This window comes from Elephantulus edwardii, unplaced genomic scaffold (assembly GCF_000299155.1).
Source record: "Elephantulus edwardii isolate Elephantulus edwardi_28Jun2011 unplaced genomic scaffold, EleEdw1.0 scaffold00374, whole genome shotgun sequence".
Taxonomy (NCBI): domain Eukaryota; kingdom Metazoa; phylum Chordata; class Mammalia; order Macroscelidea; family Macroscelididae; genus Elephantulus; species Elephantulus edwardii.
In genome coordinates this window covers 167,242-182,325 of record NW_006400124.1, presented here as the reverse complement: position 1 = coordinate 182,325, position 15,084 = coordinate 167,242, and the positions used below count along the sequence as shown (strand labels likewise).

Here is a 15,084-nt window from a genome sequence, read left to right as displayed (position 1 = left end):
ATGGGAATCCCAGAACATTTAATCGTGCTAATGCGAAACCTATACTTGGACCAAGAGGCAGTTGTCAGAACAGAGCAGGGTAACACTGCATGGTTAAAATTGGGAAGGTTTTTTGCCAGGGATGTGTCCTATCTCCATGCCTCTTCAACCTGTATGCAGAGCAATTTATCTGAGTGGCTGGGCTCTATGAGGAGAAGTGTGGCGTCAGGATTGGTGGAAAATCTATTAACAATCTGCATTATGCAGATGATACAATCCTGCTTGCTGAAACTGAGGAGGACCTCATGCCCTTGCTGCAGAGGTTCAAGGACTGCAGCCTTCAGTATGGACTGAGGCTCAATGTCAAGAAGACAAAGATTCTCACCACTGGACCAACAGGTAGCATCAGGATGGATGGCGAAGAGATTGAGATTTTTCACAGCTTCAGTTTGCTTGGGTCCATGGTCAACACTCTTGGCACCAGCAGCCATGAAATCAAAAAACGTATTGTGATGGGAATGTCTGCGGTTAGGGACCTCTCTAAAGTACTCAATAGCAACGGTTTCTCTCTGGACACTAAGGTGCACCTGATACAGGCCATGGTCTTTGCAATCACTTGTAAGGCATTAGAGAGTTGGACAATGACTAGGGAGGATAGAAGGAGAATCGATGTCATTGAGCTGTGTGGCTGGAGAAGAGTATTGAATGTACCCTGGACTGCCAAGAAAACAAACAGATTCATCCTGGAAAGGGTTAAGTCAGGCTACCCCTTGAAAGCAAGGATTCTGGGCTTCGTCTGACATAACTTGGACATGTTGTAAGGAGGGACCGGGCCTTGGAGAGGGACATCATGCTTGGGAGGGTGGAGGGACAGAACAGAAGGGGAAGACCCTCTATATGGTGGCTCGAGTCAATGACTGGGACAATCGGGATGGGTGTGTTAGAGGCAGTGCGATTGGCACAGGACAGAGCAGGTTTTAGGGATGTTGTACACAGGGTCGCTATGAGTCGCAAACAACTCGACAGCACATAAATACACCACAATAACAGGAGTTTTCCTGTCTGAGGCCATAGCAGTTTCTTGATCTGAACTCACTGCTCCAAAAGAAGGTGGAGCAGCTACCCTGCCTGGGTTTTTCTCTGCATTCTGACCCAAGAGAAGATCTGCTTCAGTTCACTAGAACAAAAGGCCTGTGAAAGATGCCTTCTGTGCCCGACAACATCTGCAGCTAGAGTAGCCCCAGGTGTTAAAGGCAGTTGATGGATTAGTTGTGAGGAGATGCAAGGCAGAATGCGGAGACATGATGGAAAACCTACAAGCCTCGGTTTTCCCTGTGAGAAGGAACTCTCATCTGCTTGAGCTTAAGTGGACCCACGTGATCCAACCAAAGACATTGGCTCTCAGAAAAGTACCTCGCTCAAGGTCAGCATTGTTCCTGCCAGGGCCATCAGCATCAGGGCCTGAGTTCTCAGCATGACCCAGGTCTAAGGCGTTGGGACCAGAGTTCTCAGCATGGCCCAGGCCATGTTACCAGCAGGGGCAGAGGGGCATCAGTGTCAGGACTGGAGTGTTGGTCTCAGGCTTTGATTTTCTCTCACTTAAATTTCAGCTGTCCTGCTCGCTCCCAGCTGTTCAGTGGGTTGTGAAGGGATGAGGTGTGTACAGGTGGGTCCCAGAAGGTCCCAGAGGGTCACTGTGTGTTGCAGCAAGTTGTTGGGTCCTGGTGGGTCGCTTATTACCCATGGGCCACAGTTTCCAGTGTGTCAGAACTCCCAGCTCAGTTCACTCTTTCTTGAAGGTGGTGTAAATTTAGTTTTTTCCCTAATTAATCGCCATCCATGTGTTGTGTGCCTATGCGGCGGATTGAGCTGATGAATAGATATAATTTTGTCTGTGTGAAAACATAGATTGAAAATGGAAAAGATTCTGTAGTGGCTTTTTGTTTACTCAAGTTGCTAAGACACCAGGGCTCCTTCTTCGCCTGGTCCAGTGGTTACCCACTGAGGTCCCGTCAATATCACCTCTGTGTGCTCTCTCACAGTCATGGCTGGCCAGCTTGTCTCCTGTCCTCTGGTCCTGCTGGACTCTCTTGTTATTAATTTCTAGTTTTGTATCACTGTGGTCTGAGAAAGTACTATGTATTATTTCTCTGTGTTTTTTTAATTTATTGATGGTTTCTTTGTTACCTAAAATGTGATATGTTCTGAAGAGTATTCTATGCACATTGGTGAAATAGGTATGCTTAGCTGTTGCTTTTGCTTTTGCTTTTTTTTTTTCATTACCCAGTATACATCTGTGACGTTGAGTTCATCTATCGTGTGGTTTAATTCTTACACATGTTTGTTGAGTTCTTTCTGGTAGCTCTATCTTTTCTTAAGAGTGGTTTATTGAAGTCTCCTGCTGTTATCTATTTCTCCTTTCAGACGGCCAGGCACCACAGCACTTTCATGGCCTTGTACCAGAGTCACCAGCACTACATGATCCAGGTGAGTCTAACAAGAGTGAGTTCACTACCTGGTCTTTGACACAATGCCCATCTGGCTTTAGGCCAGCCCATGCAGCTAGCTGGGCCTCAGTCTCTCCATATCTTTCTGGAAACTCTGACCTTGACAGAGTCCCTGTGCCTGTTGTAAACTTTTTGTGTTCATCCTCCAGGTGGGCTGGCTAGATTAAGGCTGTGGAAGAAGAATGGGGCTTTGGGCAGGATCCCAGACCCTCTATTCCCTATATCCCCAGGGCCAAATGGAAAAAGACTTTCAGTGAATCCTTAATCAGATTCTGCAAATGAAGAGGCTCCAAGCACAGGGCTGCTGAAGGCAGGAGTTGTGTGCTACTCCTCAGAGGTCTCTGCTCCAACATCCCCTCCCCATGACTCTGCCCATCTGAGTGGACCAGGTCCACTCACACACTGAGACTCTACACTGCCCTTTCAAACCTGGGGGGAATGTGGGACCCCTTCCTGAACATCATCACCTGACTGCACCCCTACCTTGTCCCCACCTGACTGGAGAGTCTGTGGCCATCCAACTTCCCGTCCACCTGTCACCAAACCCCACCCAGCACTGAAACATCCCTCTGCCAACGGCCAGAAAGCAAAGCTCATAACCCAGCTACTGGATAACCCTGTGGGCAAGGGAGAGTGTGTGCAAGCAAGACAGGGCCCTGAGTGGGGTAAGCGAGGGATTACAAATTTATAAAAAAACTGACACTAAACCACTTGCTGTAACTTACATTACCTCTGTGTACATCAGAATAGAACCGGGCTCTGTAAGCTTGTCAATCGATGGTTTTCTGCAAGTAGGTAGCCAGGCTTTATTCCATGGCACTTGAGCACACTTGAGTGGTTCCTATTTGGCTGGCAGCAGTGTGGGGTGGGCTGTCAGTTAAAACTCTGTCCTTTGGTGAGCATCATGCAGACAGAACGTGGTCCAGGGGGGTCAGCGGTGACCTGGTCTGTGCAACAGCTGCCCTTGAGCTGATAGCACCCCCATATGTGTGAGAACGGAACTGTTCTCCATTGGGTTTTCAGTGGCTCAGAGTTTTCAGAAGTGGATTCCCAGGCCTGTCTTCAGAGGCACCTCTAATGAGCATAATCCACCATGGAAAGCTTTAAAGGGGCACGCAAAACTCGGTCATGTAGATAAAGTATGTTGGACTTCTTGTTGCTGATTGCCTTCAAGTCGAGCATGACTCATAGCGAGCCTATGAACTAAAGGCTTGAAGCGTCTCTACAACTATCGATTATTTTCAAAGTTCATAAAGTTTCTGGAGGCATGTTATTTAGGATGTGGATGCCGGTCCTGCTTCCATGATGAAGCATATTATCAATAAATTGGTTATAAAATTGAGATGAAGTGGGGGGAAAATAAGCAATGATGAACAAAATATGAGCATTTTCCGGAAATAGAGTGTCAAGAATTGTGACCTTTTGCTTCCCCTCACCTGTGTTTCCCATCAAGAAGGCAGGATGGAAGGACTGGACATGCTGGGAATCATCAGCCTTAGGGTCCCCACATCTCTGTTCCTGACCTCTACCCCACTGCTGTGGACATTCCAGCCCTTCCCCACCACCCACCGATCCGAAGGAGGGGCTGTAAAAAGGCTGCAGGACCCTCAGCACTATTTAAAGAAAGTCAGATTCCCGCCTAGTGCTGGCTGCTATCAGACCCTGCATGAGTCAGAGAGAGGCCTGGCCAGCGAGTCTCCAATGCACCCCTCTCAGCACCAGGAAGCACTGGCATGGTCCCCAACCTTCTCCGGACCTTGATCCTCTGAGCCAACTGCATGTCCTGCAGTGGAAGTAAAGGTGCAAAGGGCCCTGTGGTGGTTAAGGAAAGGGGTCCCCCAGGCAGGGCTTGAGCAAAGAGCTTGCCATTGACCCTTAGATCAGGTCTGAACATACGGAGTGGGATGGGGTAGACTAACTCACAGAATGTACCAATATTTGGCAAGGGTCACTTTCCTCATCTTACAGATGGGAAACGGCATAGATAGGGGCACGACAGACACAAACACATAGAATGCCAGAGGGGAAGGTGAAATATGGGGTGAGGAGACAGGGCTGCTGGCTGACCTGAAACTTGCCATTTCACCCCTCCAGCTGCTCCGTGGGGAAATGAGGCTGTTTTCTCCCCATTAACAACAGCAGCCTTGGGCTGTCACCACAGATGCAGATGTGGATACAAACATGGAGGGGTCAGCCTCCCAGGATATGGAGCCCAGGTGTTGCATTAAACTGTTGAACAAAAGATGGGAAACGAATCCAGCCATTGGCCCCACAGGAGAAAGGCCTGGTCATCTGCTCCCACTTGGTGCCCAGGAGTCAAATCCGACTCACGGTGATCCACCTATGAATGCTGATCCGGGGCCAAGCCTGGGCCGTCCTCCTCAATCTAGATCCTCTGCGATGGGGTTCCCTCCGCCATAGGGGACGGCTGTGGCTTAGTTGATAACAAGCTGCCCTGCCAACCCAAAGGCACACAGTTCAAATCCAACAGCTGCTCTGCCAAAGAAAAATGTACCGTCAACTCCCTTGTGATTTCCTGCCTATAAAACCCTACTGGAGGATGTGCTATGGGTCAATTCTGAATTGTCAATACTAAGATGACAGCGTGTGGGGGGCACTGGATTCTACGACCAAGGTTCACTCCATAGCCAGGGTACGCTGATTTAGTCATGATTTCACTGTAGGCACTCATTTTAAAATAGAAACTGTCATGTGCCTGAACACTAAACAGGCACTATCAAGATACACCCATCTGTGTCCCTGCCAACTGCATGCCTGCAACTCTGTTTCCCTCTGTGGCTCCCGAATCTCAGTTTAGCCATTCAGAAAATGGGCTGACAACTCCTGCCTTCGTGGGATGTAGGGCTTCTGATGGCATAGTGTTTCATCAGTTCTGTGCCTAAGGTCAGCAGTTCTGATCCTCCAGCTGACCCTCAGGAGAAAGATAGGCAGTGTCTTCCTGTAAAGATTTATAACCTCGGAAGTGCAGTGGAGGGGGGTAATGTCAGCAGAACGTTGAGGGCAGTGGGATTGGAGACTGTAGGCTAAATCAGAGCTGGTGTCCTGTTGCTGGTGAAGTCACACTGACCCCTAGGCCCTGCCCTCAGCAGAAGGAGACCCTTCCCTTTCTGCTCCATCCTCATGTCCACCACCATCTACTCTGTGTCTGCTGTGGTGGCTTGTGTGTTTCTGTGATGCTGGAAGCTGTACCACTGACACAAATAGCAGGGGGTCACCCATAGCAGGCAGGTTTCAGCACCTTCCAGATCAAGAGAGACTAAGAGGAAAGGCCTGGCTCTCATAACTGAAATACTGTTGATGCTACATGTTTTCCAGTTGTGTCTGACTCATGGTGACCCCAAGAACAACAGACTGAACTTTGCTCTAACTTGCAAGTGGTTAAGCACTACTGAGCTGAATGACCCATAGCTGACCTTCTAGAGGAAGAGATTGCCAATCTTTTTCTCAAGGTGTAGCTTGTTGACTCAAACCGTGTGACTTTGTGTTGGCAGCATAGCTCCTATAGATGAATAATTGTGTGAATGAGTTTATTTCTTCAGCTGTGGGGATTAGACACCTGCTCATATTTCAGGCATTGCTGGATTCATGCAAGGCTGGGCTCACAGCACAGCTCTGAGAGTCTCAGGATGAACCCGTATGTGGCCATGGACAAGTAACTTGACATTTGCCCTAAGGTGTTAACAGAACAACGAAAGAGGCAGGGGGCTCAGAGATGCTGATGTGGGAGTTTCTTAAGGTTAAACATACTCAGAGGCAAAGTTCTGGGCAGTGGCAGGGCAAACTTGTGTGTCAGTGCCACCCAGCAGGAGCTCAGAGCCAGGGCTCCAAAGAGTCTACGCCATCACTATAGGTGATTGTGATGTTAACCTTAAATTGGGGTTTTTTTCTTAGCTATTACAATTATCTTCTGCTGGTCTCCAGCTACCTTAACTGTAGACACTTGGTCTTGGAAATCACTAACAGCTGTGGGCCTAGGATAAGAGAAATGGTGTTTCCCACATTTGATGGCAAGTTATGAGGAAAGCAAGTATTGTGGCAGCAAGTCTTGAAGGACACTAAAGCAAGATCATAGTGAGAGTGAAACCCCAATTGTGGAGAAAATGTGACATAATTATGGAGAAATGGTGACAAGGTATGAGCAGAAAATCACTGACATAAAGGAGCCGGTTAAAGGTTTTTGCTATTCTTGCCAGACGCTTAATGGAGAAGCTGACTTATAATTGGTCTAAGGCAAACCTTGCTGGATGATTTGTATTTAACTGTTGAACTGAAACCAGATCCTGATCTAACTGAGGCATTATGCCTTGGATCTTAGGCTGAAATCTGGAGTCGCATTGGATGATATTCTTTGCCACCTCTATTTTCTGACTTACTTCCCTAATAAACCACATTCTCACGAAAGTCATACTGTGAGTCTGTAAGACAGCAATGATACACAAACGTCTTGTTTCTACAGTGGCTTTAAAACTCGTGAGGCTGAGCTAGGGACTCTTAACTGCATTCTCTTCTGCTGCTGGGAAGTGCTGTGTTCTCACTTGCTCTGGTCCTTACAGAGAGACTTTCATGTCCCTCGGCCACCTTAGCTCATTTCCCCTCTATCAAGGTCATACTGTTTGCAAATAGTTACTATGTGTCAGAAAGCTGGACAATCACTGGGGATGATGAATGGAGAATTGATGCCTTAGAGCTGTGATGCTGGAGAAGAGAGTTGAATTTACCATGGACGGCTAGGAGAAGAAACAGGTTGGTCAAAAGAGGGTGAAAGCAGGCTGCTCTTTGGAGGCAAGGATTGTGAAGCTTATTCTGACATGCTTTGAACATTTTGCAAGAAGGGACCAGTCCTTGGAGAGGCACACCGTGTAGTGTGGAAAGACAGTGCCAGAGATGCAGACACTTGATTTGATGGATTGATTTCAGTACTGGGATAGTTGGTATATGAGTGTCAGAGACAGTCGGATTGGCACAGGATAGAGCAGGGTTTAGGGCTTTTATACATAGGGTTACTATGAGTCGCAGGCCATAACAACAACAGACAATGACATATGAGAGTGACTCAGACATGGATGTAAGCAACTAGAAAGGCAGAAAGTAGCCACGTTCGGCTCTGCTTTGCAAAAAGCCTGTTCCCAACTGTCTCACCCTGATGCCCCTTCCTTTCTCCCAGCAGATCCGAGCCTGCAGGTGCAGTGTCGAGCTTCCAGGTACCCTATCAGCATTGATTGCTCCTGGACACATTCCCCAGCGACAGAGGCCAACGTGTCCACCCACTTCATCACCACATACAGGTCAGAGAACCACAGGGTAGAACATTCTTCCTTGAGACTCCATTGTTCAGCGAGCAGGCTGGGTTCCATTACCCCTAGAGGTGCCTTGGAAGAAAGTCCTCATGATCCTTCTGACCCATCAGGCATGCAGTCCCTTGTGGGGCCCAGTTCTGTACTGACACGCGTGGGGTCATTTGTTGATTTTCTTCTGAGCACATACCACATGCCATTGAAATACAGATGCACTGGTCCCAAAGGAAATTTAAATGTTTCATAAAAAAAAAAAAAGTAGAAGCATGGAGCACTGGTGGCATAGTCCATAAGGAGTGCCGCTGCTGACACAAAGGCCGTGCCTCTCTGGAAGTTCGAATCCACCAGCGATTCCAAAGGTCAAAAGTAGGCAATCTCTTCAAATGTGATTTACAGGCTCAGAGACCTCCTGGGGGCCGCGGACTGTCATGTCTTGCCAGCAGTCAGTTTTATATTTTTTATTTGTGTGCTTTGAATGTGTTATGTGTCAGGATGCTAACTGGATGGTCTGTGGTTCAAGTCCACTAGCAGCTCCACAGAAGACAGACAAGCAGATTCATTACTTAATGATTTAAAATTTCAGAATCAGGTGGTGGACTTGGAACCCATGGCTCCTCCAGGGTCTCCAACAGTCAGAATCTACTCATAGTGATGAGATTCGCTTACGAATTGCTAAGAGTCTGTGGCTAAATTTAAATTAGGGAAAATGAGATGAAATGTGGTCACACCCACAGGCACTCACTGCATCACAAGTGTTCCATACATGCCTGGGTGGTGCCTCCTCCTCTGCCAACGAAAACAATGGAAATATTCGAGAAAATTCTACCTGATAGTGATGATGTAATTCTAAGAAAATTCTAAGTTCTGAAATCTAAGGAGTCACAGTAAGGTATAGACTGCGATGTCCTTGTTTCAGTTTCAAGACTGGGAGCCTTAGGTCCCAGGACTATTAGAATTCAACAGGTGGGGTGTATGCTTTTCAGAATCCCCTGGAATCCAAACACTGAAGCATCTCCCTGGGAGGTCCAGTGCCTGTACAGCCACACGGCAGCACTAGAGGAGGACACAGCACCTTTTCCCTGTCCCCTGTTGAAGACCACCAGTCCCTCACAGTGTCCATCTCCTGCAGGGTCGGAATGGATGACAGCAAGCCCTGCAATCAGTCGATACCTGGCTCCCTCAGTTGTAGCATCTCAGACTTCATGAATTTCTCCAAGTTACCTCACGTGCTCAATATCACAGCCATCCACCCCGGGGGCATCACCACCAATCTCCTGACCTTTGTGCCTGATAATATCAGTGAGTGCGGGTATGTGGGGTGGGGGTGGGGGATAACAGGGGGTTCTTATTCCTCTCTCCCCTCTGTACCTGTCCTCCAACCTGTCTCCTCTATAATGTATGCAGGTTGTAACCACCTCGTCCCCAATCCTCCTCCACTTGATTCAGACTTGTTCTCATTACCCCCTCAAGCTATTCTCTACACAAAAGCCAGAGGGCACCCGTGAGCCTGGGAATTCATCCCAGGTCTCTCTGCCAACAGCTCTCCAGGGCACCCACCACTCTTGGGTAAAACGACAAATTCTCTCCATGTGCAAGGGAACCCGCATGCCCTGCCATGTTCCCCCAACCCCCGCCCTCCTCTCCTCCTCTCTCCCATTTTCACTCCACTCCAGACACCAGGGATTCCTCCCTCTCCCTCAAACTAGCCAAGCCCATAGTCCAGCAGGGTATATGCAGAGGTTGCTCCCGCTGCCTGGAGGGCTTTTGCCACAGAGAAAGTCTGGCTTCCCCTGCACTTGCTGCAGGTATCTGCACATATACCACTTCCTCCGTGAGGCCTTCTCTGAGCACCGTATTAAAACTTGCAAACCCTCATCCACTGCTGCAGGAAAAGTAAAATGGTGTAAGAGCTTTAGGAAAGAGTCGGCAGTTCATCAGAAGACTAAGCACAGACTTCTATGCAACACTGAAGGAGCCCTGAAAGTACAATTGCTCAAGAATCTGGTTGCTAACCCAGTGCTTAATGGTTCAAACCCACCAGCCCCTTCCCAGGAGAAACGTTCTCTAATTTAGATGATCAGTTGTCGTTATTTGCTGTTGAGTCAGCTTTAACACAGAGACCCAATGTACAACTGAGGGACACTGTGGCTGGTCCTGAGCCAGCCCCACAGCTGCCACTGTGCTTCACCCCATTTTAGCAGTCATCTGTCATTCATTCCAACCCACCTCACCAAGGGGTTTCCTCCCTTTTGATGACTCTCTAATTTTCCAAAGTTTGTATCCTTTCCCAGGGACTGGTCCTGGCAGATAACATGCCCAAAATCTGTAAGATGAAGAGTCCTGCCATCTTTGCTCTAAGGCGCACCCTGATTTCATTTCCTTCAAGAGAGATCTGTCTGTTCTTTCTGGCAGTCCATGGTGTATTCAATATTTTACATCAATCCCATAATTCAAAGGCATCAATTTCCCTTGACTTTCCTTTATATCTGACTTTCTCATGTTTATGTGGGGTAAAAATACATTGGTGTCAGGTACGTGCACCTTAGTCAGTGAGGTGGCATCCTTGCTTGGCCTTGGAAACCCTAAGTTTCAGTTCTCCTCCATCCTAAAGGGTAGCTGTCAGTCAGAATTGATTCACTGGAAGTGGTAATAGAACACTGAAACAGGGTCACACATAAGGATGTACCTGAGTGTTCATAGCAACATTAATCCTAAACCCAAATGTACAAGCAACCTGAATGTCGATCATTAGATTATGGAGAAACATGATGGATTCCAGCTGCCCCAAGGACACTTACTCAGTCATGCAGACGGTGAAAACTCTTCAACATGCTGCTTCACAGATGAGGAGGAGGAGTAGAAGCAGCTAGTCATAAAAATCATGTGTTGTATGAATCCATTAGCTCATAGTGTCCAGACCAGGAAAACCCATAGTGTAATTAGTGACTGCCTGGGTCTTAGGGCAATGGAGAGTGTCGAGTGGCTGCTGGTGGGTCTGCATTTCCATTTGTGCTGATGAAAATGTTCTAGAAGTAGAGCCGCCATGCGTCTTCCTACCGTCAGCCTCGGGATTACATGGATTGCAACTACCCTACAACCTTGAGCATCAGCAGTTTGCTAATGCAAGACAAGGCATGCTTTATTGAACTGTACTTGCTGGAGCAAACAAACCCCCAGTGACCTGGAGCAAGCAGGGAGTTACTGCCTGCCACCGTGTGACTCCAGAGGAGCAACCTAAGGCTCCAGCTTCTATGAGACCCAGGAAAAGCCACTGCCTGACAGACACTACTTAACCCCAGAGGAGCGACCACCTTGTGACCCCTGAGAAGCAATGGCCCACCACTGTGTGACTCCCCTGCGGCCCACTCTGGTGTTAACCCATCACAGAGGGTGCCACTGCATAAACCCCCAGCAGTGCCCAAGACCCGCCTCTGCCTCCTGGTGGTAGTGTCCCAAGCCCCTGCTCATACTCCACCACAGCCCCTTGCCTTCACCCACTCCCCCGCCCCCCCAACCCCCCCCGTCAGCTCCACAACCATGGCATCAGCACCATCCACAGCCCTGTGACCCAGGGCGCTCCCTCGGATCCTGTCATCACCAGAGGCCACCAGCTGAGCTGCTGTGGAGCTAATCTGGAAGGAGAAAGGCTGGTAGGATCCTGACTGGGTTTTCTGGGGCACTGCCAATTACCTAGGAGAGTAACCAAGGGTGTGCCCACTGGTGGGGAGTTTGGCCAAGCTCTCTTGGGCCACACTGACTGCCCAGAAATGAGCCAGCCACTGGTAATCTGTCTGAACTTTTGTGGGCTCTGCAGAACAGCCACAGACTAGTGTGTCAGTGGGAATTTGACTTTGACTTTTCAGGTCCTACTCGATCCAGGATCCTGCTTGGGCAGGGGCTACTTTGTGAGGGTACCTGCATAAGTGCTGTTGGGCAGGGACCACTGAGTGAAAATCACTAGGTGGGACACGGACAGTGGGAATTTGAGTACAGACCCCAATCATGAGCACACTCAGACAGCTGAGGTTCTAATGAGGTTCTCCAAGGGTTTGACATACCCTTACGATCACCCCAACCCTGTGCCTGCCTCACCCCATTTGATCTATATCAGTGCCTACACGTCTGGACAATCAACTTGACTTTAATCAGGAACAACTTGACCTGTCTTACCGACAAGAGTTTGCTCTCACAAGCTCTGAACTGCCATTTCTCTGAAGTCAGAAGTTCAGAGAAACACACAAGTGGGGTAGCTGCCCAGCTGATCTCTAGAGCATTGTCTTCAGATCAAGAACATATCAGTGTATCGAAGAGAGCAAGCTATCCCACACAAAACAAAGGAGCAAAGAAAGATGTCACCCCCAAATGGTGACACAGTATCAGCGGATTTCCTAAATCCAGAAAGTCTGATGGAACTTTCTGAAACAGAATTTAAAGAAGAGTGATTGACTATATTCAATGGATGAAAGACAAACTTGATGAATTACAGGATACTACAAGAAAAACCAGGAGGAGCTCAAAACAACAATGGAGAACATTGCAGAGAAAACAAACGAGGCATTAGCAACACTGGACAAACGAGAATCCACTATTCAAAATATAAACTCCAATGTTTCAGAGGCTGTCAACATGATGGAGTGACACATGAGTAGAGTTGAAGAGATGGAAAACAGAACCAGTGAAATTGAAGATAGAATTGTCACCACTGATCTGCTAGAGCAAAAAAAAAAAAAAAGACTCAAAAAAGAAGGAAAAAGAAGAAAACCTAAAAACAATGTGGGACACCATCAAGAGAAATAACATGCACATCATTGGAATCCCAGAAAAGGAAGAAGCAAGTAAACGCACTGAAAAAGTTGTAGAAGAACAACTAGAGGAAAACTTCTCAGGCATAATGAAGAACAAGAGAATATATATTCAAGAAGCTCCGTGACACCACATAGATTAGACCTGAAAAGAAAAACATCAAGGCATATCATAGTTAAATTTGCCAGAACCAAAGATAAGGAGAGAATACTGAAAGCAGAAAGGGAGAAACAAAGAGTAACCTCTAAGGGAGAACAGATAAGATTAAGTGCCGATTTCTCAGCTGAAACCATGCAAGCAAGAAGAGAATGGAAGGACACATATCAAACACTCAAAGAACATAACAGCCAACCAAGAATATGTACCCAGCAAAATTATCCATCAATTATGAAGGACAGATCAAGATATCGCAGAAAAGCAGAACCTAAGAGAGTTTATAAAAACAAGACCGGTGTTGCAGGAGAGACTCAGAGATGTCTTTCTTACAGACATACCACAAAAAGCTGCATGGTCCAAAGTTACTAGCAACAACACCAAAAAGAACTCAACAGAATGAAAGAAACAAAACCTAGCCTCTCAATAGTCACACTGAATGTGAATGGTTTAAATGCACTGCTGAAGAGAAAAAGAGTAGCAGATTGGATAAAAAAAGCAAAGTCCATCAATATGTTGTCTAAAGAGACACACCTGAAAAATGAAGATAAAGATGGAGTAAAAATAAAAGGGTGGAGGAAAATATATACCAAACAAATGGCAACCAGAAAAAAGCAGAAGTAGAGATATTAATCTCGGATAAAATAAATGTCAATGGAAAAACCATCACAAAGAACAAGGAAGGTCACTACATGATGCTGAAAGGGTCAATGGAACAAGAGGACATAACAATAATAAATATCTATGCACCAAATGAAAGACCTGCAAAATACATAAAACAAACATTAACAAAACTGAAAAAGGATAACACTACTATAATGCTTGGAGAGTTCAATACACAGCTCTCAGGAAAAGACAGAACTACCAGAAAGAAACTCAACAGAGATACTGAAGAATTAAACCACACAATAAACTAACTTGATCTCATAGATATTTGTAGGCTAATGCACCCCAAAAAGACATAGTATACCTTCTTTTCCAATGTACATGGAACATTATCCAGAAAAAATCACATTCTAGGTCACAAGGCAAGCATCAATAAATTAAAAAACATAGAAATAATACAAAGCATCTTTTCAGACCATAATGCTTCAAAATTAGAAATTAATATTAGGAAGATAAAGGAGAAAAAAACATACATTTGGAAGCTGAACAACACCTTGCTTGAACATGACTGTACTAAAAGAAATAAAAAATGAAATTAAAAAGTTTCTTGAAACAAATGACAATGAAAACACCACTTACCAAAACCTCTGGGAAACAGCCAAAGCAGTAATCAGAGGGCAATTTATAGGAATAAGCAAACACATCAAAAGACAGGAAAAATGGACCATTGACTCTCTAGCCCAATATCTCCAGCAAATTGAAAAAGAACAGCAAGAAAACCCAATACCCTCTAAAAAACCGAAAATTATAAAACCTAGAGCAGAAATAGATGAAATAGAAAACAGAAAAACAATTGAAACTATCAACAAAACTAGGAGTTGGTTCTTTGAAAAGATCAATAAAGGGGATAAACCACTAGCAAAACTCATAAAAGAAAAGAAGGAGAAGACACAAATAATCTGAATAAGAGATGAATCAGGTAGCTCCACCACTGAGCCAACTAAAATAAAAAAGTTAACATTACAGTATTATGAAAAACTATACTCAAATGAGTATGAAAATCTAGAGAAAATGGACAGATACTTAGAAATGCACAACCTACCTAAACTGACACAAACCAAAATTGAACATTTGAACAGACCCATTATAAAACAAGAAATTGAAAACGTAATACAACGAAAAAAACGTAATACAAAAAAAGCCCTGGATCAGATGGTTTACAAGTGAATTTTATCAAACATTCAGAGAAGAACTGTTACCAATTCTACATAAATTATTTCAGAAAATAGAAGAAGATGGAACCCTCCCAGATTCATTCTATGAAGCAAACATATCCTTGATATCAAAGCAAGGAAAAGACACCACCAAAATAGAAAACTATAGGCCAATATCTCTCATGAATATTGATGCAAAAATCCTAAATAAAATACTGGTGAATAGAATTCAATGATACATCAAAGAAATAATTCACCATGACCAAGTGGGATTCATAACAGGTATGCAAAGGTGGTTCAACATAAGAAAAACAATTAATGTAATTCATCATATTAACAAAGCAAAGAAGAACAAGAACAACATGATCCTATCAATTGATGCACAAAAGTCCTTTGACAAAATTGAACATCTTTATTTCTTAAAACACTCAACAAAATAGGACTAGAGAGGAATTTCTTCAACATAGTAAAAAGTATATATGCAAACCCGAGAGCCAACATTGTTCT

The 15,084-nt window shown here is 45.6% G+C and overlaps 1 protein-coding gene across 1 annotated transcript in view; it reads left to right on the top strand.

The window, feature by feature from the left end:
• LOC102860495 overlaps positions 1-15,084 on the top strand; it is a 69,259-nt gene that overhangs the window by 2,354 nt on the left and 51,821 nt on the right. The window contains exons 2-5 of the mRNA XM_006902157.1: positions 2,404-2,466; positions 3,070-3,151; positions 7,675-7,792; positions 8,931-9,100. Of these exons, the coding sequence (XP_006902219.1) occupies positions 2,404-2,466; positions 3,070-3,151; positions 7,675-7,792; positions 8,931-9,100 (433 nt within the window). The remainder of the gene's footprint in view (positions 1-2,403; positions 2,467-3,069; positions 3,152-7,674; positions 7,793-8,930; positions 9,101-15,084) is intronic.